This window comes from Rhizoctonia solani, chromosome 11, assembly GCF_016906535.1.
Source record: "Rhizoctonia solani chromosome 11, complete sequence".
In the NCBI taxonomy this organism is placed as follows: Eukaryota; Fungi; Basidiomycota; class Agaricomycetes; order Cantharellales; family Ceratobasidiaceae; genus Rhizoctonia; species Rhizoctonia solani.
In genome coordinates, this window is record NC_057380.1 from 143,995 (window position 1) to 168,556 (window position 24,562).

The 24,562-nt window shown below is 46.5% G+C and overlaps 5 protein-coding genes across 5 annotated transcripts; 3 read left to right on the forward strand and 2 right to left on the reverse strand.

Moving 5' to 3' along the window:
* Positions 1-573: 573 nt before the first annotated feature.
* Positions 574-5,252, forward strand: RhiXN_10128 (Retrotransposable element Tf2 protein; the record flags this gene model as incomplete). Its single annotated transcript, XM_043329944.1, has 2 exons — positions 574-1,887; positions 1,950-5,252. 2 exons carry the CDS (start codon positions 574-576, stop codon positions 5,250-5,252), a joined length of 4,617 nt encoding a protein of 1,538 aa, XP_043184041.1.
* An 818-nt stretch (positions 5,253-6,070) lies between these two features.
* On the forward strand, positions 6,071-6,766 carry RhiXN_10129 (Retrotransposable element Tf2 protein; the record flags this gene model as incomplete). Its single annotated transcript, XM_043329945.1, has 1 exon — positions 6,071-6,766. The coding sequence occupies one exon, from the start codon at positions 6,071-6,073 to the stop codon at positions 6,764-6,766; it is 696 nt and encodes a 231-aa protein (XP_043184042.1).
* A 1,710-nt stretch (positions 6,767-8,476) lies between these two features.
* RhiXN_10130 (Retrotransposable element Tf2 protein) lies at positions 8,477-9,067 on the forward strand (the record flags this gene model as incomplete). The annotated part of the gene is made up of 1 exon (XM_043329946.1): positions 8,477-9,067. The coding sequence occupies one exon, from the start codon at positions 8,477-8,479 to the stop codon at positions 9,065-9,067; it is 591 nt and encodes a 196-aa protein (XP_043184043.1).
* Positions 9,068-17,475: 8,408 nt separating this feature from the next.
* On the reverse strand, positions 17,476-17,919 carry RhiXN_10131 (uncharacterized protein; the record flags this gene model as incomplete). The annotated part of the gene is made up of 2 exons (XM_043329947.1): positions 17,476-17,547; positions 17,629-17,919. 2 exons carry the CDS (start codon positions 17,917-17,919, stop codon positions 17,476-17,478), a joined length of 363 nt encoding a protein of 120 aa, XP_043184044.1.
* Positions 17,920-23,128: 5,209 nt separating this feature from the next.
* On the reverse strand, positions 23,129-23,784 carry RhiXN_10132 (uncharacterized protein; the record flags this gene model as incomplete). The annotated part of the gene is made up of 3 exons (XM_043329948.1): positions 23,129-23,397; positions 23,513-23,547; positions 23,612-23,784. The coding sequence occupies 3 exons, from the start codon at positions 23,782-23,784 to the stop codon at positions 23,129-23,131; spliced, it is 477 nt and encodes a 158-aa protein (XP_043184045.1).
* Positions 23,785-24,562: the final 778 nt, after the last annotated feature.

A 24,562-nucleotide genomic window follows, 5' to 3' on the forward strand; every position in this document is an offset into this window, starting at 1 on the left:
CGGTTTTTACTTAGATACATCCGGCCGCAAGCGCCCCCCTCCTCGACGTCCTTACAGACGTCTAGGACACTAGGTAATCAACCTTAAGTCGGTTGCAAACCGTGCCCACCAAGCACACCCACTTAGCCACAACAAACGAGAAGACCCCCTGTACTAGCACGAGGGAAAACAGGTGATCGAGCTCGCCTTTTGCTGTCAATAATCAAACCAGCGTCGGCTCCACCTAGTACCGAATTGCTATAAGGCAGACGGGTTCTAATCGTCCGCATACCCACGGTCGCCGCACCTGTTACCAGCAACCTCAGACAGCAGATACACCCGCTTGCAGAGACAAGACCCTACATTACGCCCGTCCACGGCTGTAATTAGCAGCACTTACTGTCCAACGCTAGGTCGTTTGACGCAGAGGTTTAGCGTTTGCGTAACAAAGCGCTCATAAGTCCTGATATAGGCACTACCGGCTACACAGCCCGCACTCCCCCTCACTCGCCCACCATTACCTCGCGCACTCCCACTCGCTCCTCATCCCGTGCTTCCTCTCACGCTGGCCGCTCCTACCCGCCAACACATACCATGGCAACCCGTTCCCGGCCAGCCTCTCGAACCCGCTCCCCAATCGATCAAGGGGAGCTGGGACCCTTCCTTCCGCCAGCCACCCCTGTCGAGCTTGGGGAGGTGTCCCTCGAGCGCGTCACACGCCTCCTCCTTGGCCTCCTTGGCCAAGTCGAACGCCTCAAGCAAGAAGTCGGGGAAATCAAGGAAGCCGGGATCGAGACCCGCACCAACGTCGAAAACATATCCCAAGCCGTCGATGTTGTCAAGGATGGGCTTAGAAGCCTCCAAACCCACGGGCCAAGGACCCCAGAGGATACAAAACCCCCGGTCGTGGAAGCAACGCCACGCCCCCTATCAAAAGTCGACCCTATTGGATTGACTAGTCGGGTCTCATTCTGGCCCAAACCATCTAAAGGGTTGCCCGCCTTTGCCCAACCCACTCCCGTACGAGCAGTGCCCCCGCGAGTCCCATCTCCCCCTCCATCTCCGCGTCTCCGATCCCCGATCGGAGCACCTGCCCCTCTCCCTCCGGCTCCAGCAGCCCACTACCCCGCTCCGGTCAAGGTTGACCACCCCGACGCCTACACAGGCAAAATAGGGAGCGAGGCAAAACAATGGCTGACCCGGATGCTGGCCTGGACCCGCCTCAACTCGCGGATGTTCCCAACTGATCAGGAGGTCCTATCCTTCCTCCTGATGAACATGAAGGATTCCGCCGGGGCCTGGGCCCATCCACACCTCGACCAGCTCGGTTCACACCGAGCCATTATTCAAACGGTTGAAGGGTTCAAAATAGAGTTCCTGGCAGCGTTCGGCGACCCAGATGCCACAAGGGCCGCCGAGCGGAAGATAACCTCCCTTACCCAATCCGGCACATGCGCGGATTACATTACAAAGTTCAGAACCCTAGCCATGGAACTGGACTGGAACGACGCGGCCCTTCGAGGCCAGTTTGCCTGCGGCCTCCACTGGGAGGTCAGTCGCCAAATTGCAACCCGCAAACACCGGCCCCAAACACTCCTTGAGCTGCAGAATGCAGCACTCGTCATTGACAACGCTCTCCGCGAAGAGCGTGCTAGCCATCCGCCGAAGGATAATAAGCCTAGCAGACCATCCAACCCCGCAAGGGGGACGAGTACCGGCCAAGTCACATCCGGTTCAAAAAAACTCTCCGACGATCCCAACTTTGTGTCGGAAGAGGAACGTAATCGCCGCCGCGCCGCTGGCGCTTGCATCAAATGCGGTAAGATGGGCCATAAATTCGCGGAGTGCCGCACGGGCTGGAAGGCTACCCCTATTGAGGACAAGGGGAAAGCCAAGGAAACCGCCAAGGTTGGCAAAGAGTCTGGACCCGAATCGGGAAAAGACTAAGGGTACCTGCTGCCGCGCGCAAGGACCCCAAGCACTCTGGGATTGTCGAAATTTGTAATATATCTAATAGTAGAAATAAAATCTCCCCCCTGTTCACAATTTTGATCAAACCAGAAAAACAAGCGGATACACTAGAAGTCCTGATAGACTCAGGCGCCACTTCATCATTTCTCCACCCCCGTACCGCGGAACTACTCCGCCTCCCACTCATAGACCTCCCTACACCCCGCACTGTTACTATGCTTGATGGGTCGAGCCCCCAGGCTGGCAAAATCTGGAAGAAGGCTAACCTTACCTTCTCCTTTGATGGCAAACAAATGACCGAGACCTTCCTAATCTGCAACACAGGGTCTCATCCTGCCATCCTAGGGTTGAAATGGTTGGACGCCCACAATCCAGAGATTGATTGGAATTTGCGTACACTCTCTTTCCCCCATACACCGCCAGAACACGTGGCTATTGCTGAGGAAGAGGAAGCTGACAAGGACCCTCTTGAAGGAGTACCCCCAGAATACCATCAATACGCTAAGGTATTCGGGGAGGAAGAATTCAACAAGCTCCCACCTCACAGGCATTACGACATTGGGATTGAACTTACAGAAGAAGGCCCCCTAAATTTGCCCCTTTATAGTATGACTGACGCCAAATCCGCCACACTCAAGGACTGGCTCAGGGACGAACTCAAGGCAGGCAAGATACGGCCCAGCAAGTCTTCTATCAGTTCCCCTGTAATGTTTGTTCCAAAAAAGGATGGTTCTCGTCGCCTAGTAGTGGACTATCGTCGCCTCAACAATCGGACAAAAAAGAATGTATACCCGTTACCCCGTCCAGATGACCTCATGGCCCAGCTCCGTGGTGCCAAGGTCTTTACCAAATTAGACCTAAGATGGGGTTACAACAACGTCCGAGTTAAGGAAGGTGACAAATGGAAGACCGCCTTCCGTACCAAGTACGGTCTCTACGAGTCCCTGGTAATGACATTTGGCCTGACCAACGCCCCTGCTGCCTTCCAACACTTCATGAACAAACTATTCAAGGACTTGTTGGATGTATGCGTCATCATTTACCTTGATGACATCTTGATTTACTCCAAAGACGACGCATCCCACACACAGCATGTTCATGAGGTCCTACGGCGCCTAATGGCAAATCAGCTGTTCTGCAAGGCATCTAAGTGTACATTCCACGTCACTTCTGTGGAATACTTAGGGATCATTGTGTCCAATAAGGGTTTCAGTCTGGATAGGCTTAAAATCCAGGCAGTACAAGAATGGCCGGCCCCTACCAAGGTTAAAGAAGTCCAATCATTTCTAGGCTTTGCCAACTTTCTCCGCCGATTTGTTGCCAACTTTAGTCACATGGCCAGACCGCTACACAATCTGGTCAAAAAGGATACACCATGGAAATGGGATACAAAGGAGCAAGAAGCATTTCAAGGTCTAAAAGACGCCATTACCAATGCCCCCGTACTCTGCCACGCCGACCCCACCAAGCCTTACTTTCTTGAGACAGATGCATCTGGCGCGGCCCTAGGGTCCATACTCAGTCAACGGCAAGAAGACGGACGCCTACATCCACTGGGATTCCTGTCAGAATCATTCAAGGGTGCTGAACAGAATTATGACACCCACGACAAGGAACTCCTGGCCATCATCCAATCATTTGAATATTGGCGCATCTTTTTGGAAGGAACTCTGCACCCCATAACGGTTTTCACGGATCACCGAAACCTGGAATACTGGAAGGAATCTAGAACCTTCAATTGCCGCCATGCACGCTGGCACCTACTCCTGGCTGGGTACAATTTCCAAATCGTGTACCGCCCTGGTAAACAATCCGGAAAACCAGATGCCTTGTCCCGCCGATCAGATCACGCCGATGTTCCACCTGCCAATCAAACCATGCTCCCTGACCCCGTATTTGCCAACGTTGCCTTAGTAACCCCTGAAAAGGAACTACAACGCCAAATTGAGACATCCCTGGATCAGGATGAATCCCTGGAAGAGATACTCCAGTTCCTGCAAAACGAATCCAAGGCACCACCTTCTATCAAAAGGGCGTTCAAGGATTACGAAATGGAAGCCGGCCTGTTGTTCTACCAAGGGAGGATTGTGGTACCAGATGTTGGGACTTTACGGACGGACCTACTCCGCATATTCCACAACAGCCCTCTGGCAGGACACCCAGGCAGACAACGGACATTGGAACTGATTTCTAGGAACTATTACTGGCCCGGAATCCGCGCAGATACCTACTGGCACGTAGACTCCTGTGAAACCTGCCAACGCATCAGGAAACCCAAGTACGCGTCCATTCCCCCTCAACCCCTGGAATTACCTACACAACCTTGGCAACACGTGTCTTATGACATGATAGTAGACCTGCCCAGAGATGGAACTTGCGATTCAATCTTGGTCATTGTTGACAGCTTCACCAAGTACGGGATTTTTGTCAAATGTTCCAAAAAACTCAAAGCACCCAAGCTGGCGGAACTATTCCTGGAACATGTGTGGAAACGGCACGGAATGCCTGAAAAAACGGTCTCGGATAGGGGAAGGGTCTTCAACAACAAATTCCTAAAAGCGCTATACAAACGCCTAGGAATAGACCCTCACTTCTCTTCGGCTTATCATCCTCAGAGCGACGGCCAAACGGAAAGGGTGAACCCCTCCATTGAACACTTTCTCAGGGCTTACTCAGGGATCAACCAACGGGACTGGACCAAATGGCTCCCAATGGCGGAGTTTGCGTACAACAATGCCGTACATAGTAGCACGGGGAAGACTCCCTTCAAAGCCTTATACGGATGGGAACCCACCTTAACCCCGTCAAACGTACCAACCAACGTCCCAGAAGCAGACGACCTTGCCCAGACAATGGAGGCACAATGGAAGGAAGTGGAATCGGCACTCCGGCAATCTAAACAACGTATGACGGCCGGGGAGGAAGGAGGCCCAACGGAATTTGCAATTGGGGAAGAGGCTTGGCTGGACGCCAAAAACGTCAACCTCAAAACCTTAAGTCCAAAGCTTACGGAACAACGCCTAGGACCATTTAAGGTTATTGAAAAAATCTCCGACCGAGCCTACCGCCTGGAACTCCCTCCAACCATGCGAATCCACAACGTCTTCTATGTAGGGCTCCTGTCTAAAGTCAAAAGAGACAAGAAGCGCACCTTTGAAAATCGTCCCCCTCCTGTCACCGTGGACGGGGAAGAAGAATACGAAGTAGAAGGAATCACCGATGCCAAGGAACAAAACGGGAAATGGTTCTTCCGAGTCAAATGGAAGGGTTATGGGTCTGAAGAGAACACTTGGGAACCTTGAGAAAATCTGAAAAATGCCGAAAAAATTTTAGAAAAATACGAAAAGGAGATGAAAAGGAAGGCCCTTGGCGCTGCCAAGGCCCTTAAAGGGGGGGCAGTGTTGTAGACACAATCGATACCAGGGAATTTATTCCCATTTTCTCGAATTTAAACGAAGACAAACGGACAACTTTTCAAATCACGTGATCTTGGCGCTTATATCATACGCTAAGCGCCAAGCCACGTCCCCACCCGCGCTTATCTCAACCCACGTAGCCACCTCCACCTGATGACATCACTATGACACGTCAGTGACACGTATGCATGAGTAAGGCCGACTGCGGAGCAGGGTTCTTATTGGATTAGGATTTGCATATTCTGTAATTAGTTACCCTCTGTAATATATAAGGAGGCCAACCAACCATGGTAACACCCAGGTTGATTACCTCTTGTCGCATCCCATTGCTGTACGAGGACCTTAGGTCCAGTAACCACTTAGTCTACTAGTTCCACGTCGCCTTAAGCGGCTTCTACACTGTACTTAGATAGCTCGTCATCGCCCTTACAGGTCTTGACACCGTAGTATAGTTGGTCGTCGTCGTAGGTAGCTTGCTCACCGCCTTACGCGGTTTTTACTTAGATACATCCGGCCGCAAGCGCCCCCCTCCTTGACGTCCTTACAGACGTCTGGGACACCAAAGACTAGGAATAGACCCTCACTTCTCCTCAGCCTACCACCCCCAAAGCAATGGCCAAACGGAGCAAGTAAACCCCACAGTTGAACATTTCCTACGAGCGTACTCAGGGGTCAATCAGAAAGACTGGGTCAAATGGTTACCAATGGCGGAGTTTGCCTACAACAACGCCATTCACAGTTCAACAGGAAAATCCCCATTTAAGGCACTCTATGGATGGGAACCATCCCTCACCCCTAGTAACGTACCAACCAATGTACCTGAGGCAGACAACCTGGCAACTAAAATGGAAGCACAATGGCAAGAAATAGAATCGGCACTCCGGCAATCAAAAGTATGCATGACTGCCGGAGAAACAGGAGAACCAGTTAACTTCAAAATTGGGGAAGAGGCCTGGCTAGACGCAAGAAATGTCAAGCTAAAAACCTTGAGTTCCAAGCTGACAGAACAACGCCTAGGCCCTTTCAAGATAACCAAAAAGATCTCCGACCGTGCTTACCAACTAGAACTCCCTCCTTCCATGCGGATCCATGACGTCTTCTATGTGGGGTTATTGTCCAAAGTAAAACAAGACAAGAAACGGGCGTTTGAAAACCAACCGCCACCAGTCACCATAGACGGAGAAGAAGAATACAAGGTGGAGGGAATAACGGATATGGAAGAAAGAAACGGAGAATGGTTCTTCAGGGTCAAATGGAAGGGTTACGGATCAGAGGAGAATACCTGGGAACCAAGGGAAAACCTCAAGAACGCGGAAAAAATCCTGAAAAATTTCGAAAAAGAGATGAAGAAGAAGGCCCTCAGCGCTGCCAAGGCCCTTAAAGGGGAGGCAGTGTCGTAGACACACTCAATACCAGGGAATTTATTCCCATTTTCTCGGATTTAAACAAAGACTAATGGACAACATTTTCGATCACGTGACTTCGGCGCTTATATCATACAATAAGCGCCGAGCCACGTCCCCATCCGCGCTTACCTCAGCATACGTAGCCACCTCCACCTGATGACATCACTATGACACGTCAGTGACACGTATGCATGAGTAAGACCGACTGCGGATTGGGGTTCTTATTGGTTATGGTATTGCATATGTTGTATTTGTAATTAGTTCACCTCTGTAATATATAAGGAGGCCAACCGACCATGGTAACACCCAGGTCGATTACCTCTTGTTGCATCTCTCAACTGTACAAGGCCTTAGGCCAGTAACTACTAAGTCCCCCACCTGTACTTGTCACCTTAAGCAACTTCCTCATTGTAGATACATAGCTTGCCATTGCCATTAGGGCTTTGGTCATTGTACTTAGGTAGTTAGTTGTTGTAGGTAGCCTCCTCACCGCCTTAAGCAGTTCCCACTTAGTTCCATATGGCCACAAGCGCCTGCTACCTAGACGACCCCCAAGGACGTCTAGGACAGTTGCCATGGAATGTGTTGGCGGGTAGGAGCGGCCAGCGTGGGAAGATGCCCGGGACAAGGAGCAAGTGGGGGTGCGCAAGGTAATGGTGGGCGAGTGGGGAGTGATGAGGGCTGTGTAGCCAGGGGTGCCTATATCAGGACTTATGGGGCGCTTTACTACTCAAACGCTAAACCTTTGTCTCAACCAACCTAGCGTTGGACAGTCCTTTCAACCAATCAGCAGCCGTGAGCGGGCGTGATGTGGAGTAGGTTTTCTGCAAGCGGGTGGATCAACTGTCTAAGGTTGCAGGTAGAGGGTGCGGTGACCGGGGGTATGTGGACAATTAAGACCTATCTGCCTTATAGTAATTTGGTACTAGGTGGGACCAATGCTGGTTTGATTATTAACAGCAAAAGGCGAGTCCAATCACCTGATTTCCCTTGTACTAGTACAGGAGGCTCTCTTGTTTGTTGGGTCTTAGTGGGTGGGGGTGCAGAACGGTTTGCAACCAACGTAAGGTTGATTACCTAGTGTCCTAGACGTCTATAAGGACGTCAAGGAGGGGGGCGCTTGCGGCTGGAGGCAACTAAGTAGAAAACCGCGTAAGGCGGTGGCAAGCTATCCTACAACAACGACTGGCTATACTACGGTGACCAAGGCCTTAAGGGCGGTGGCCAGCTATGTAACTACAACAAGGAAGCTGCTTAAGGCGGTGAGGACTGAGTGGCTAAGTAGGTTACTGGGCTTAAGGCCCTTGTACAGTGATGGGATGTGACAAGAGGTAATCAACCTGGGTGTTACCATGGTTGGTGTGCCTCCTTATATATTCTGAGTAGCTACTAATTACAAATATAATATATCAAATATGTAATCCAATAAGAACCTGCTCCGCAGTTGGCCTTACTCATGCCTACGTGTCACTGACGTGTTGTGATGACGTCATAGGTGGAGGTGGCTATGTGATGAGTAAGCGCAAAGGGGGACATGGCTCGGCGCTTTAGCATATGATATAAGCGCCGATGTCACATGACTGAAAATGTTCTCCAATTGCCTTTGTTTAAATTTGAGAAATTGGGAATAAATTCCCTGGTATTGATTGTGTCTACAACACGTACTCAGGGGTCAATCAACAGGACTGGACCAAGTGGTTGCCAATGGCCAAATTTGCCTACAACAACGCAGTCCATAGTAGCACGGGAAAAACACCATTCAAAGCCCTGTACGGATGGGAACCTACTCTAACGCCCTCTAACGTGCCCACGGATGTACCGGAAGCCAACAACTTAGCCCAGACCATGGAAAAACAGTGGAGGGAGGTTGAATCTGCCCTTTGGCAATCTAAGTCAAGAATGACCGCCGGAGAGGAGGGAAGCCCAATAGATTTTGAATTAGGGGAAGAAGCCTGGCTAGACGCCAGGAACGTTAATCTCAAAACCCTAAGCCCCAAACTAACAGAACAACGTCTAGGGCCATTCAAAGTCATCAAGGAAATCTCCAACAGGGCTTACCAACTCAAACTACCCCCAACCATGCAAATCCACAACGTATTCTACGTGGGATTACTGTCTAAAGTTAAAAGGGACAAGAAGCGCACATTTGAAAATCGCCCACCACCAGTGACCGTGGAAGGGGAAGAGGAATACAAGGTGGAAGGAATTACCAATGCTGAAGAAAGGGACGGGAAATGGTTCTTCCGAGTCAAATGGAAGGGTTACAGCTCCAAAGAAAATACATGGGAACCTTGAGAAAACCTAAAAAACGCCGAAAAATTTTTAGAAAAATACGAAAAAGATATGAAAAGAAGGCCCTTGCGCTGCTAAGGCCCTTAGAGGGGGGGCAGTGTCATAGACACACTTGATACCAGGGAATTTATTCCCATTTTCTCGAATTTAAACAAAGTTGAACGGACAACATTTTCAATCACGTGACCTTGGCGCTTATATCATACGCTAAGCGCCAAGCCACGTCCCCATCTGCGCTTACTCATCACACGTAGCCACCTCCACCTATGACGTCATCAATGACACGTCAGTGACACGTAGGCATGAGTAAGGCCAACTGCAGAGTGGGGTTCTTATTGGTTATGGTATTGCATATGATTGTATTTGTAATTAGATAGTTCTGTAATATATAAGGAGGCCAACCAACCATGGTAACACCCAGGTCAATTACCTCTTGTTGCACTCCATACATTGTACAAGGCCTTACAGCCGGTAACCACTTAGATACACGCCTTAAGCGTTGGACTCGCTGTACATACGTAGCTTGCTGCCGCCTTATAGCGCGTGGTCATTGTAGTTAGGTAGCTTGTTGTTGTAGGTAGCCTCCTTACCGCCTTACGCAGTTTCTGACTTAGTACACACGGCCACAAGCGCCCGCTGCCTTGATGCCCCTTAAGGACGTCTAGGACAAGTATTAACAATCAGAATAGATGCACAGAATATATGCACAATCTAGGCTAGGTTATCAGGAATAACAACTCCTAACAAATAGTCTACCAACTATGAAGTGCAGGTGGTTGGTTATGTATAGTACCTTAGACTAATGTTACTTAAGCCTAAGTGACTAAGGGTATGTATACTTAAGGTCTCTGGGATAGTACCTTAAGTAAGAGGGTTACCTGACTAATGTACAGGATTTATAGGATTTGCCTAATAAGTATAGGACTTATAGATGCTCAAGTAAGACTTAAGACTTATGGGGTTTACCTAAAATATATCTAGGATTTATGAGATATTGTAGATACAGCTATCTACAATATGGGGGGTATGGTGGATTGAAACACTATCACTCAATCACAACAATCCTTACAGTATTGTTGCACTATACTCAATGTTGAACTCAACAACTGTGACAGTCAAGGGGCACAGGGTTGCAGTAAGTACACTAATAGGTTACCCTGTGTCTGTTGGGACTGGCCTATGGTCTTAGTGCGCCAAATAACCTCCTATGCTATTTACAGTGAGTCAATCACTAAAGTAAATGCGCAGATAAGCTGTTAAAGGCTTGTGTGTATATGTCAATATATAAGAGTAAAAGTAGGATAAAAGTAGGATGCATTAGAAGCGTCTTCACAGGGTCCTTTTATACCCTGAGAAGGTGCACAAACAAGTATATACATGATTGATACCAAGAGGGGGGTACAGGAGGTACATGTGGCAACTGAAACACTTGAGGGAGCCAATACTTTGGTACATAGTAAATAATAACAGTTCCTAATATTTGCCCCAAGGCAATGTTTGCCCCAAGGCAGTATTTACCTGTGTAGGTCCTTAGATGTCCCAAGGCTAAGTGTTTCATCCTTGGAGTAAATAGTCCCAAAGGTAGGATACTGCTGCATTGGGTACTTACAGTAAATGAGGCATAACTCTGCCAAATGTTGTCCGTTTTGGGTGTTTGACCCAGCGTTCTGGAGCGCGCAAACAGGCGCTCCTAAGCGCAAGCGATCCGGCAGTGTGAGATGCCCAGGTGATGGAGAAAAGGCGCATTTAGTGCGTTGGCGCTTAAGGGCTGATTAAGCGCCGGAGCACTTGCCTATGCAACTGGGGGGACCCTGAATATTTCTGTGTGTAGCCACAAGATAGAATCTTGAATAATACATACTACAAACAGGAGAAATATTACTTGTTACCGTTTATCTACTTGGCTGAATTTATGTATATTCAGATGAGTGAGAAAACAGCATATATGCTAAAGATATTGCATATTGAGGGTATTCCTGAAGCTTATAGGTTTTGTAAAGGTTGTGATTGGATAGAGGGACCTTGAAAACTCCAGTTTGCATCTTTATCTCATTTTATTTACCATAGTATTACTTGTGTAATTAATAAAACAAGTACAGATTATAGAAGAAATGTCATATCCATAACAGACTTAGTAGTTACCAGGCAGTAAGGCCCTTGTACAATGTGGAGGTGCAACAAGAGGTAATCAACCTGGGTGTTACCATGGTTGGTTGGCCTCTTTATATATTACAGAGAGTACTAATTACAAATACAGCATGTGTGAGAAGATAAGCTATCTATATGAAATAAGAACCCTGCTCTGCAGTCAGCCTTACTCATGCATATGTGTCACTGACGTGTCATAATGATGTCATAGGTGGAGGTGGCTACATATGCTGATTAAGCATGGATGGGGATGTGGCTTGGCGCTTAGTGTATGATATAAGTGCCAAAGTCACATGATTGAGAATATTGTTTGTTCAACTTTGTTTAAATTTGAGAAATTAGGGATAAATTCCCTGGGTATATGTCATAACCCATATCTGGAAAGGTTATTACCATATATATCCACTGTCAAAGATATATAGTATATGTGATGCACAGTGATATATGAATAATATATATTGCTGGGGGATGTTGCACTCCCCCTGCCCCCCTAGCTGTGGACCAATGTTAAGGGAGTCTGCGGGCAAGGTCTGAATATTATATTATTATAGAAGAGATTATGTCATCCCCCCCCACCTCAAATCTGTAGTAGTTTAGTATAGTATTTGATAAAGGACTGGAGGGGGGGAGGTCATGTGACCCTGGTGGACTGTCAGTCTCTAAGTCATGAGCCCTTAGAGTAATGACAGTTCTGACTGCATATATGTGAGTATATGCGGCCTTCTAAAGACTGTGGAATATCCTATTAGTAGGTGGCTTGGTCAGGAGACATGCCAGCAAAGGCATGGGTCATGACAGTATACATGTGTCTACAACAGTAAGGCTGCAGTTGGAGTGGGGTTCCTATTTGATACAATATTGGATACAGACATTTGTAATTAGCTAGCACTCTGCAATATATAAGGAGGCCAACCAACCATGGTAACACCCAGGTTGATTACCTCTTGTTGCATCTCTACTTGTACAAGGGCCTTACAGCCCAGTAAACCTACTTAGTCTACTTAGTTGTTGCAGCCTTAAGCAGTTCCTCCACTGTACTTAGATAGCTTGTTGTTGCCTTAAGTGGCTTGGTTACTGTAGTTAGGTAGTTAGTTGCTGTTGTACACCACTGTAAGGTGGGTACACGCTGATGGGAGCGGGCGCTTATGGCCATACTACTACAAGCAAGACTTATGTAATCTACTTAACTAGGCTATACTAATGTTGCATAAGGCAACCTACTACTAACTACTGGCAATGGGGCCTTAGGCCTGGGAGGTGTGATAAGTGTGGTAAAAGGGGTGAGCGTCTAGACTACTGAGGGGCCAGCTACTTAGCTGGCTGACTACCTTCTCTAATGAGTAAGAGACAAGGTAAAATCAACTTGGGGTCTCCAAGTGATTTCCCTGCTGTATATATAGACAAAGGGGCGCTATCTACATGGTGTCGTAGACACACTCGATACCACGGAATTTATTCCGATTTTCTCGATTTTAAACGAAGCTGAACAGACGATATTTTCAATCACGTGATCTCGGCGCTTATATTACACGCTAAGCGCCAAGCCACGTCCCCATCCGCGCATATCTCAGCACACGTAGCCACCTCCACCCAATGACGTCATTATGACACGTATGCATGAGTAAGGCCAACTGCGGAGCGGGGTTCTTATTGGATTAGGTTTTGCATATTCCGTATTTGTAATTAGTCACTTGCTGTAATATATAAGGAGGCCAACCGACCATGGTAACACCCAGGTCAATTACCTCTTGTTGCATCCCACAACTGTACGAGGGCCTTATAGCCCAGCAACCCCACTTAGTTACTCAGTCTACACCGCCTTAAGCGGCTTCTGCATTGTACTTACATAGTTTGCCATTGCCCATACGGCCTTGGTCATTGTAGTATAGCTGGTTGTCATTGTAGGATAGCTTGCCACCGCCTTAAGCGGTTTCTACTTAGATACATCCGGCCGCAAGCGCCCACCTCCTCAACGTCCTTATAGACGTCTAGGACACATGGTCTGTGTGCGTGAGAAAAGAAGTACATAGCTGAAATAAGAAGAGTGCTGCAGGCTGCGCAGAAGCGTGGATTCCTCCTAAGTGTCCTTGGCACAGCATCTTGGTGCGGCATCTTGGCATAATAAGCACCAAGATCACGTGATTTAAAAACATAAGATCTTGAGTCCGTAAAAAAATACTAAAAATAACAGAAAAATTGTCTGGTTCTAATGGTATCAAACTTGGGAGTGTAACAGTTGCTGTAGTATAAGTTGTCACCACCTTAAGCAGGTTATTGTTTGTACTCCCCAGCCTTAAGCACCATCACCCATGCCATCCCAGACCACATCTAGGACAATCTACAATGAGGGAGGGCCTAAGGCCAATGGTGAACTATCTACTTGATAAGTGAGGCCCTGTAAGGGGCAAGCAACTACTGGTAAGTGAGAGGACTTAAGGTCCTAACTACTGCTGACTTCTGAGACCTGTCTGAATAGGAGACAAGGTAAAACTGACTTGGGGTCTCCAAGCAATTTTCCTGTTGTATATATAAGAAGGGTACTATCTACAAGGTGGTCTGTGCATGTGAGAAAAGAAGTGTCCTGGACACGGTCACATGACCAGTACAAGTGGTTGCATGCTGGCCCAAGCCCAAATTTGGGGGGTAGCAGGTGTAATCATGGGTTGTCAGCAGAGGAATAATAGGGCTCTATGGCTTAGTGGTCAAGCTGGTTCAATTCTGGCTAGTTCTATTTTCCTCTGTTTATGACAAGAAGAGTCTGTGTGAAAGGAGAAGCATACTGCAGGCTGCGTGTTACACCCTCTTGACATATACCACCGGAATTACCTGATTTTTCTAATATTTTTAGTATTTTTTATGGACTCATTATCTTATATTTTCCAATCATGTGATCTTGGCACTTATCATGCCAAGGTGCTGCACCAAGATGCCATGCCAAGGGCGCTTAGGAGAAATCCAAGCTTCTGCACAGCCTGCAGCATGCTTCCTTTATCACACACACTCTTCTTTTTCTCACAAGCACAGTGTCATGACCTTCATTTGGCATGACATATTTTTCTACTATTTTCTACCTTTTTTCTGAGACAGTTTCCTTTTTTGGTATATATTTATGACTCATCAAGATCATGTGACATATTTGATATATGATGTGAAATTGTAAATGACTCACTGTTTTGTACTGTTATTTTTGATGTGGCTTTTCTCTTGTATATAAACTAGGTCAAGTTGCTGCTGTAACAGCAAGACTTGACCTCTTTGTCAATTCATCCTAAGCTTACTCATACCCCTTGCCCAGGCCCCTAGTTGGCCACCAGTGCACCTTACTAAGAAACCCATAACCCAGGCCTAGTTGCCCTCTACCCCACCATACCCCTTGGCCCTTTGTTGGCCCTCTCTGTCTCATAGTCCATTGGTGATAGGGCCACGGACTTTAAACTACTTGTATCATAGGTCCGAGCTTAGTCATGACACACAGACCATGTATATACCTATTCTTTATCTATATATACAGCAGGGAAATTGCTTGGAGACCCCAAGTCAATTTTACCTTGTCTCTCATTCACAGAGGAGGTTATCAGAAGCCAGCTAAGTAGCCAGCTGCCAGTAGTAACAGTTGCTCACCTTTTACACTTACTCATCACACCTCCCAGGCCTCCAGCCCCTTTGTTCCCAGTAGTTAGTAGTAGGACACCATAAGCATTGTAGATACAGTAGTTAGCGCCTTAGTTAGTCATTTGCATTGTTTAGTATGGCCTTAAGTGCCTGCCATTAGCAAGTACCCAACCTTACAGTTGGTGTACAACAAACTATGAGCTGCAGGTGGTTGGTTATGTATAGTACCTTAGACTAATGTTACTTAAGCCTAAGTGACTAAGGGTATGTATACTTAAGGTCTCTGGGATAGTACCTTAAGTAAGAGGGTTACCTGACTAATGTACAGGATTTATAGGATTTACCTAATAAGTATAGGACTTATTGTCATAAACAGAGGAAAATAGAACTAGCTGGAATTGAACCAGCTTGACCACTAAGCCATAGAGCCCTATTATTCCTCTGCTGACAACCCATGATTACACCTGCTACCCCCCAAATTTGGGCTTGGGCCAGCATGCAACCACTTGTACTGGTCATGTGACCATGTCCAGGACACTTATAGATGCTTAAGTAAGACTTGAGACTTATAGGGTTTACCTAAAACATATCTAGGAATTGAGAGATATTATAGATAAAGCTATCTACAATATGGGGGGTATGGTGGATTGAAACACTATCACTCAATGTTACACCCTCAAGAATTACACCAATGGATTTGCTTGATTTTTCTGACTTTTGTACTATTTTTTCCAAACTTCATATCTTTTATTTTTCAATCACATGATCTTGGTGCTTACACATGCCAAGATGCTGTGCCAAGATGCCATGCCAAGGGCACTTAGATACAATCCATGCTTCTGCACAGCCTGCAGCATGCTTCTCATTTCACATGTAGACTTCTGTTTCCACATGCACAGACCACATGTACTTAGTTCTAATTGTTATATATACAGCAGGGAAATTGCTTAGAAACCCCAAGTTGATTCTACCTTGTCCCTCATCCAAGACAGGTTCCAGTAGCCCAGCTTAGTAGCTGGATTAGTCAGAAGTACATTGCTCACCACTAGTCTAGTAGACCCCCCACCTTCAGGCCTAAGGCCCCCACTATTCCCAGTAGTTAGTAGTTAGACACCTTAAGTGTTGTAGATACAGTAGTTAGCCTCTTAGACAGCAGTGTCCTGTAGTAGTACAGCCTTAAGCACCTGACCCACTAGCAAGTAGCCCACCTTACAGTGTGGTTACAACACTCACTCACCAGTAGATATTTGACCTCAGTAGTTACCCCCATCCTCACCAGCCTAAGGCCTCTCCTCATTGTAGTTAGGCAGTTCAGTGCTACCTTAAGTAGCTTAGTCAGCAGTAGTATAGCCTTAGATAGTGTTTTGCATTGTTTAGTACAGCCCTAAGCACCTGCCCACTAGCATGTGACCAACCATACAGTTGGGTCATGACAAAGTGTATATGCATATTCTAATTCATATCACAAGTGTGCCTAGGCTAAGTCACATCATACCAGTCTGAAACTCCAGGAGTACAAATTGTGAGACACAAGTAGCAAATTAAGGAAAGAGTGTGAAACTTGCAGCAGAGATTGAACCATGGACAATTGGGGTGGATATTATGAGCAAAAGAGTATCAAAGCTTTTGGACCCAAGTTGTAGTAAGTTCTTCTCAGTTACACTCCTGGAAATGTAACTGAGAAAGCAAACAAACAGCAGGGAGAAAAGAAATATCCATGAAACATGTACCAGCCTATTGAGGTGCCTGAAGTAGTCAGCCTGAGGGCATCATGATAGCATTTTGTGGTAGTCTAAAACAAAGTTAATCAAATTTGTGTTGTGCATGAGGCATCATGTTGCAGATTTGGATTTAAATATTAGTACCAGCATTGAGTAAGTATTGGGAGATGAAGCACTGGTGTGAGATCCACAAATGTTGGAAAGATCAACAATTGGAGATCTCAAAAATACCCATGCTTCTAACAGACAATTGGAGTGAAAGGATATATAAGTGAGTATGTGAGCTGTAGTGCATGGAGGCATCACATGTGATATTTGACCAAGGGCAGAGGTCATGGTCACGTGAGTTGGACAGACACCATTCCATACTACAATCTTGGAATGGTGTACTGAGCACAAAGTTTCAGATTATCCTTGCGTTTTTCAGCACCCACCTGACACCCCTCAATTTACACCACGTGTTTGGCAATATTATTTGTTTATCACCTATGTTTTTTATCACGTATTTTTTTATATATTGATTTCCGTGATACCCATCCATGTGTGGTTCACTGCCACCCCAAGCCTTTGATCCGGACCGTTGCGGCCTTGTGTAGCCCGTCCAATGCCCCCAGGCTGCCTGCGGGCGGTCACAGGCTCCCCCTCTTGTGGCGCATACAGAACCCACAGTGCACAAATAGTGACCAAAGTGTAGGTTAAGTCAGTCCAGTACTGCATCTTTGCTCTTATCACTACGCATTGCATTTCAAGACTTGAGTTTCCCTCAAGCTCATCATTAAGCCGTCTATTGAATGAATATTATGCTTGTAGCATTAGATGTGCTACGTTGCTCTTGTCTATAATTTGATCAATTATTTGCGCCTGCGTGGGAACCCGCATAGTATTGGTTGTAATATCTGATTCATGACAACAGGGTAGATACACAATATTTTAGGTCAACATTGCTATACTTCCGAGTGAGAAAACCTTGTAGGCTAGTTTCATATGATGGAGCTGCCAAAGCTAACTGACAAGGTGAAAAAAAACAATGATCGTGAGGTCAGATACCATCTAAACACCACCATAGATAGCGCTGGTACATACCATATTGGTAAAACTAGCTTGCCCAGCCAGGCTTGCAGAAGCCGCCAAAGAATCCTCCAGTGCACTTCCCCGAACAGCAATCGCTCGGGCTATGGCAAGTCTGATGAATGGCTTGCTCAGAGATGTAACTATGATTCTGGAAAAATCTACCAAGCTTACGAATGGAGACACTTTGCAGGATACTGTAGGACCACCGGCCTCGGGGACAGCCACCCCTTCAATTGGTGTGGGGCTGGCCAAAGGCTTTCCCAGAAGGAACGGGGAGATGGCAAGGGCGAGTAGAAGCTTCATGAGGATCAATGTGAGTTAGTGAACTGAAAGGTAGTGTCTGTTCTGAGGAGACGTTAACGCAGAGGTACCGCTTGGGTTATATAGTCCAGACAGTACGGGGGCTGCCGTTGATTGAATCGAATTGATCCAGAAAGCTTCGAAGTAGTGCTCGCTCAGCGTCACTGCTAGCTGTCGGCTTTCGGAGCTTGAACGTAAACTGTTCTTCCCGAAAACGTCCATGATTTGGTGCGTACTTGGTTCCGCCACGTGTTCGCGTGCACTCTTAGACTTCAATTCCGAACAGAAGGCCAATATTTCACTCTCTTCATTTTTGATGATTGGTTCGATATACAAGTACATAGAGTCAGTAGATCCGATAGGAAGCTGAACGCTGACGAATCTCCTACCTAAGACATACTGGGTGACCCTACTGAACAGCTCGTCTGGCAATATTCAGATTCGTCTTAGAGAAATAAGCATATATCCTCGAATGCTTTCTACGAGATCTCAAACCATATAGGATATGATGCATGCAACTTGTAATTTTGTGCATATGAACCCACACGATGATGCTGCAAGCATATATCAAGAGGCCTGTGGCATTTTCTGACAGTTAGGGATTAGATTATGCGCGGTTATTGCAGGGGAAAAACATAGTCGGCTCTAGCGGATTGTGCAACTCATCTGCAACACTAAGTTTGAAGAATGTTGTACCGAACCGAACACCAGACTATGTAGATCACGAAGTAGGCACTTCCTCAAGGCATTCAATTGGGATGGCATGATCTTTTGATGGGGCTACCCGGATCTAATAGAAGCGGAAGAACGTGTAAGTTCCCTTAATCATGATTAAATTTGAGGATCAAATACTAGTGAAGCGAAGAGATGTTTATGAGCATGGCCTGTCAGGCCATTCCCATTGTTATAGCCCGTTACTTCATATGTTTTGCAGATAGCACTACGATCTGATATTACGTAGACAGCTTCACCTTTGTAGCTAAGTTCAATTTCGATGTACAATCACTTCGTTTTAATCGCCTTTGGTTCTTAAACCCAATCACTACTCTTTATGGCAATCAAAAGAATCCCTGGATCGCTCGCATACCTGTGAGGATGAGCGAGCGACCTGGATGATAGATCACATGCCTCCGGTGCCTCTCTTTGGCTATTGAAGTGCTCTTCAGAGCAGCCCTGAGCCACAGGAAACCCAGCTGACTCCAGATGGGCTTGATAAGAATCGTTTTGCCCACATTAGATGCTTTAAGCAAACTACTCGTCGACGAGGTTAATTCTTCACGAGAATAAGGTAGCTAATGTACCAAATTGAATATTTCCAGTGGTTATAATGCATGAGCAACCCTCCAGCTATGTATGGCAGCATGCTATGAGACTAACGGCATTAGCATACGGGTGTTATGATGTCATTCAGAAATAAGCTCTCCTGGGAAAGTTGCACCACTCTGAGATTATTCGTAGCATGATTGTAATATAGCATTTCTATTAATCAAACGAGCCGAGAATTCGTTTCTTATTTCCGCACACGCCATCTATTGCAGGCATAGATCGGGAGGGGAGGAGGTGCTTGCTAGTGACAAGGACCGAAGTTTGATTCAATACATGCATATTTATTTGATAAAATGCAAATAGCGATCCCCACCTTAAAGTGTTCAGATCATAAGGTGTATCTGAGCGAGAAGGTGTTCGATGATCGGCTCGGCCTCCTTTGTACATCAGCACCCTCTCATATCCTGATCATCTCTTCGGCTGCCAGACGGTTATTTGACAGGAGAATTACGCACACGTCAACTTGGCCTGCTGTTCCCGAATTCTCCGGAGCAATTGAATCGGATAACCCAACTACGATCTGCTCGGGAAATTTTTAGGGAACTCTAGGTTACTTCTAAAGCGATTTACGGTAGTCACCGCAGCGTTTTTAAATCTTTCAGAGATAATGACTTGGGCGGGAAAGATAGAATAAGTCGGGGTGGTCTATTGTGAGTTGGTTGATTATAAGGGGCTATATGCTATTCGTTCGTTGTTTTCCTCTATAAGCCCAGCAATCGCATGAGTAACCGAATATTCCATCACCGATTAATTCAATACGAACAAAAGCATGATTCCGAATTTCAGACAAGGCGAGTAGTTGTTTCAACCATACGTACCCCGCGATGTGTACACTACTCTGAATAAGTTTATATTAAGTCCGGATGGACCTTTCTCAACCTAGGCTCACTCATTGAGCTCAAGGGTTGACTTACTACTCCTACAAATATTGACGTATCCATAAAAATAATCGTTTTGATGCCCTCCCGAGATGTACTATGGTGTTATCGATCCGATTTTTGTTATGCTGTGAGTGTCACCGTATCGAAGCTTACCAGCATATGGTATGGCAGGATTTTGGATGGTGGTCCACCAAACCTTTACAAGTAAAGTATGATGGCATCAACGGAGACTTTCCCAGATCTAGAGCTCTACTCGGAGACGAGTACACTCGAAGCTAGGCATCGCATATCAGCCACAACTCTAGAACGATAATCCGTGATATCGACAGATGAGGCCCCACCTCATTCACTGTGCAAATGTACCGACAGATCGATGTGCATGACTCGGATGTTGCCGGAAGGGTGAGATGTAGAATAGCGATTGTTTACGATTGTATCACGACTGCAAGTACAATTGATACCTTGCAAAGTAAGCCGGGTCCTCATCTAGGCATTAAAAGCCCAGAACTCCCTCGCAGTAGCTTCATCTGTCCCGGAGTCTCATCTCTATTCGAGCCTGAAGCAGAAATCACTTGTACTACAATGAACTACCTTTCCATACTACTGAGTGCACTTTTACTCTCTATCTCAATGACTCTTGCCACACCCACTCCGACTAGGCTAGGAACCCGTGAATGCCGGGGACCAGCTCCTGATGTAAGTTCACTTTCCACGCCGGATTGGCTTTTACTCATCGTTCGCATCTAGCTATGTGATAATAACGATCAGTGTTGCCCCGGTTTTGAATGTCGTTTAGAGATGTGTGTCCCTGAAGTGTTGTAACAATTGTATTTCAGCTCAGCCGCACCATCGCCTACTGTTTCTAACGTTGCTACTAGGAAATGTCGTCATATCAGGTTAAGCAGACAGCTGGCATGTAGGTACGCGAGCTCTCAAAGCACGGAGCTGTTTGTTTCACACACACTCCGCCAGACATCCTGTATTCTTTGTGTTCTAAATACAAATAACTTCAGTGGCTCATTGTGACTCGCCCTTTGTTATTCATCTTATATCAGCAAAGCGTCAAGCAAAATAGATGGTAGGAGGATGTGGATCGAAACTCACGGAGGTATAGTATCAAGCTGTTACTTGGACACAGGGATGTGAAGAGACGCCAGTGACGCTGTCGGTAAGGCCTGGGGTTGAGCAACCTGTCACATGTCTATTTTGCTTCACGTTTCATTTCGTAACTCACTTGTCGTTCTCTATTGCGTTACCCGTTGCCACCCTGCTGGCAAGGCCTTGAAACCTGCATAACAAGACTTTGACAAACGTGATAGGTTCATACCTATTGACATCTACCTGGTCGAATTTGTAAAGTTAAATCGTTTGGGCTGTCAACAAGCCTCGAATGATCATACAGTTATAGTGCCGACGCTTAGACCCATCATGTAGTCACTATCAGCAACGCTGACAGACCATGTGGTAGATTTGTATCCATAGCGGTTTATTGAGAAAAGAGCTAAACAATGCCCTGGGCGGTACATACCTCGCATGAAATACGTACGAAGAGGCGTTGTGTTCTGTATGCCTCACTGGTGCTAGCTTGGCTCCAGGCCGGTGCATCACGGAGACAATAACATGAGGGTAGGGAGATAGAGAAAAACGCGCAGACAACCTGGACCGGAGGACGAAGGAGGGTGGGGGCCGATCTACTGGGCGAGCTGGGCGGGCGATCAGACCGCGAGTTGTATGCGAGTAATAGATATGTGGGTGGGCGAGACTCACAGGAAAAGGGGACTGGCGGTAGGGAAAAACTGTGCTGTGGGCACGTTCGCGTGAGCCGAGAAGGTGAGAACTTTGCCAAAAGTCCCCAGCTTAGGGCACACAGTCTGTGCTCACAATATGCACTGGGTAAGGAAGGAACAAGGTGCGCCAGGGCCGTATCAGAAGGTACACTTCAAGTGATGTGTAAGTACGATACATGGGTGAACAGCATCGGTGCCTGCGGCAGAACTGACGGATGTATGTTTTAGTGAACCCCCTCCCCCCCATCTTATCTCTTAAAAATTCCGAGAACGAAGTGCAGAGTCAGTGGTCATGACATTGGATGCTACAATGCACAAAATGTACGAGAGTATTCTGTAATCGATCTAAGTGGACGATTCGCCTGATGTATGCGTAAGCCATGCCTTTAGAATAGGCTCGCGTTCAAGCTCCTGGTACTCATTCTATCCCAGACCTGTATCTGCTCAGCCATTAACTATATCGTGATCCACTGCCTATATACATGAATGGAAATGGTGTTATCACTTTGGACTCTTCGGGAAAAAAAAAACAGGTTTTGTAATAAAAAAAAAGAATAAAAAAAGAAACAAATAAAAATGGTGGTCTTGTCCAGCACTTTAGACTCGATGGACATGGCTCCTCAGAGTGAAATCATCGCGAGTACTGGCGTACATACAATTGGAGATTCGAGCGTGCATCCGTTCTATCAATCGGAGCTCGTAAGTGTGTGGAATAGACCTATATGATAGAATGTCACGAGTGTAAATGTGTACTCAAGGTTCCAAACACCCGCATGATTACTGGGTGCTCCTCCAAAAAACTCATAACATACCTGACGGTTACTTGATATCGACCTTGTATTCAATTTCATATATGATCATTTATCTTTCGCAGGTAGTATTCGTAAGGCCTATCGAACATATGCGCACAAGTGGAGAAATTCAAAGCCCATTCGAGAATTGTAGCCTTCCCCCCCCCCCCTCACGCTGACCTTCATTCAATTACTTTACACTTGAGATGCTCACTACAACCATAGACCTCCACACTTCAATACAATAGCCATTTATTGAGTTAGAAGTCTATACGATACAGTCATGTGCCAAGAAACGATTGCACCACCATAGTAGAATATATGATCAAAACGAGCGGAGAAATACAAGAAAAATCAATATTGTTTTCCACTCCAACGATAAAACCACATCGACCAAATCCATCATCCATTATCCATCATCCGAGGGTCACGACATTCCCGGAAGCCGAGTCGACTCGGCCGATCCGGACGCCGAGGTGTCTACTAATGGTTTATTGGAGGGTTGTTCTACGGCGGGTCTAGTTCCAGTTCCGGGTCCGGGTCCGTGCCCGATCGTCGTGCTCCTGCCTATTGTCCCCATCGGACCCAATATCCATCTCCTGGAAACCGTGACGCGCAACAGATCTCCGTTGAACTCGGCGCGGATGGCAGCCACGTCCGCGTCGTAGCCAAATGAAATACGTCGTTCGAAATGACCTGCTAGTATTTGATCAGCACGACTGTACACCCAATTATAATTCATAAAAAAAGGACAGAGCCTCGCCGACCTCGTGCTACGTGAAACGAGTCTAGACCCTGCCGCGTCGGGTACCAACAGTGATGCCATCAGGAGCAAATCCAGGCAACCTTGATTAATGAGATCGAGCAAATGATCAGATTCCGATCGATGGTCATTGAGAGAAGTGCTTACCTAACGCTAATTACCCAACTTCCTCTTTCCATCCCAGGACCAAACGCATTCTCTTCGACCCGAACTTCAAGCGGCTGCCTTGGTGCATGGTGAGGAAGGAACGGATACGCGTACGAGGGTGGGTGTATGGGTGATGTATGAATGTGAGGAGGGGGAGCAGGATGGGTCATCATACTGGCTCGACGAGATTCACTATATGTGCCGTCTTGCTGTAAGGAATGCCAGATATTCGTATATTTACTCTACTATACGCGAATCCCTTACATAATCGAGTCGGCTATGCTCACCCGACTTACCACCTCGGCCCACCTTCGCCTTCTTTATTGTTTGTATCTGATTTCTAACTATATACTCTCGTTTGGTTTATTCCGCTTACTCATGTACGAACCCCGTTGACCTTGTAAGGTCCCGGGGGGGATCTTCTGATAACTGTCTTTACTTTCAACCACAACAATCGAGTGTTTTACGGATTGTCATTACCTCGGCGACACGGTCGCCATCGACGTTCGTATTTACAGTAGTGGACGATAAGTGAAACCTTACACTTGCTGAAGTAGATGCCCGATAGGGGAATGTCCAATCAGAGGTAAACTAAAGGTGCTTCCCTAGCCCCAGCATTTATACGTCAACCATAAACCCGCAAGGCTAGTGAGTAGGTATAAAAGTCTTATGAGTAAGTCCTTATTTAGAGCTACCAGGAAAGCAGAAAGGAGAGAATAGCGAGGTCGGGGGTCACGATATGAAAGAGTACTTCTATATGCATATACGTACCCCGAAAGACTAACAATATGTAGATCGTGATCAAATCCGTCGTTCGGATTTATGATCTAACAGCCTTCACTTAGCAGTTTTTAAATAGGCCGATTCTATGCCACTCGTTGCCTGTGATTCAAGGCCATGTTGGTCGCTTTTGACACTGCTGTAACATTCTTATCTGCAGTGATAATACGT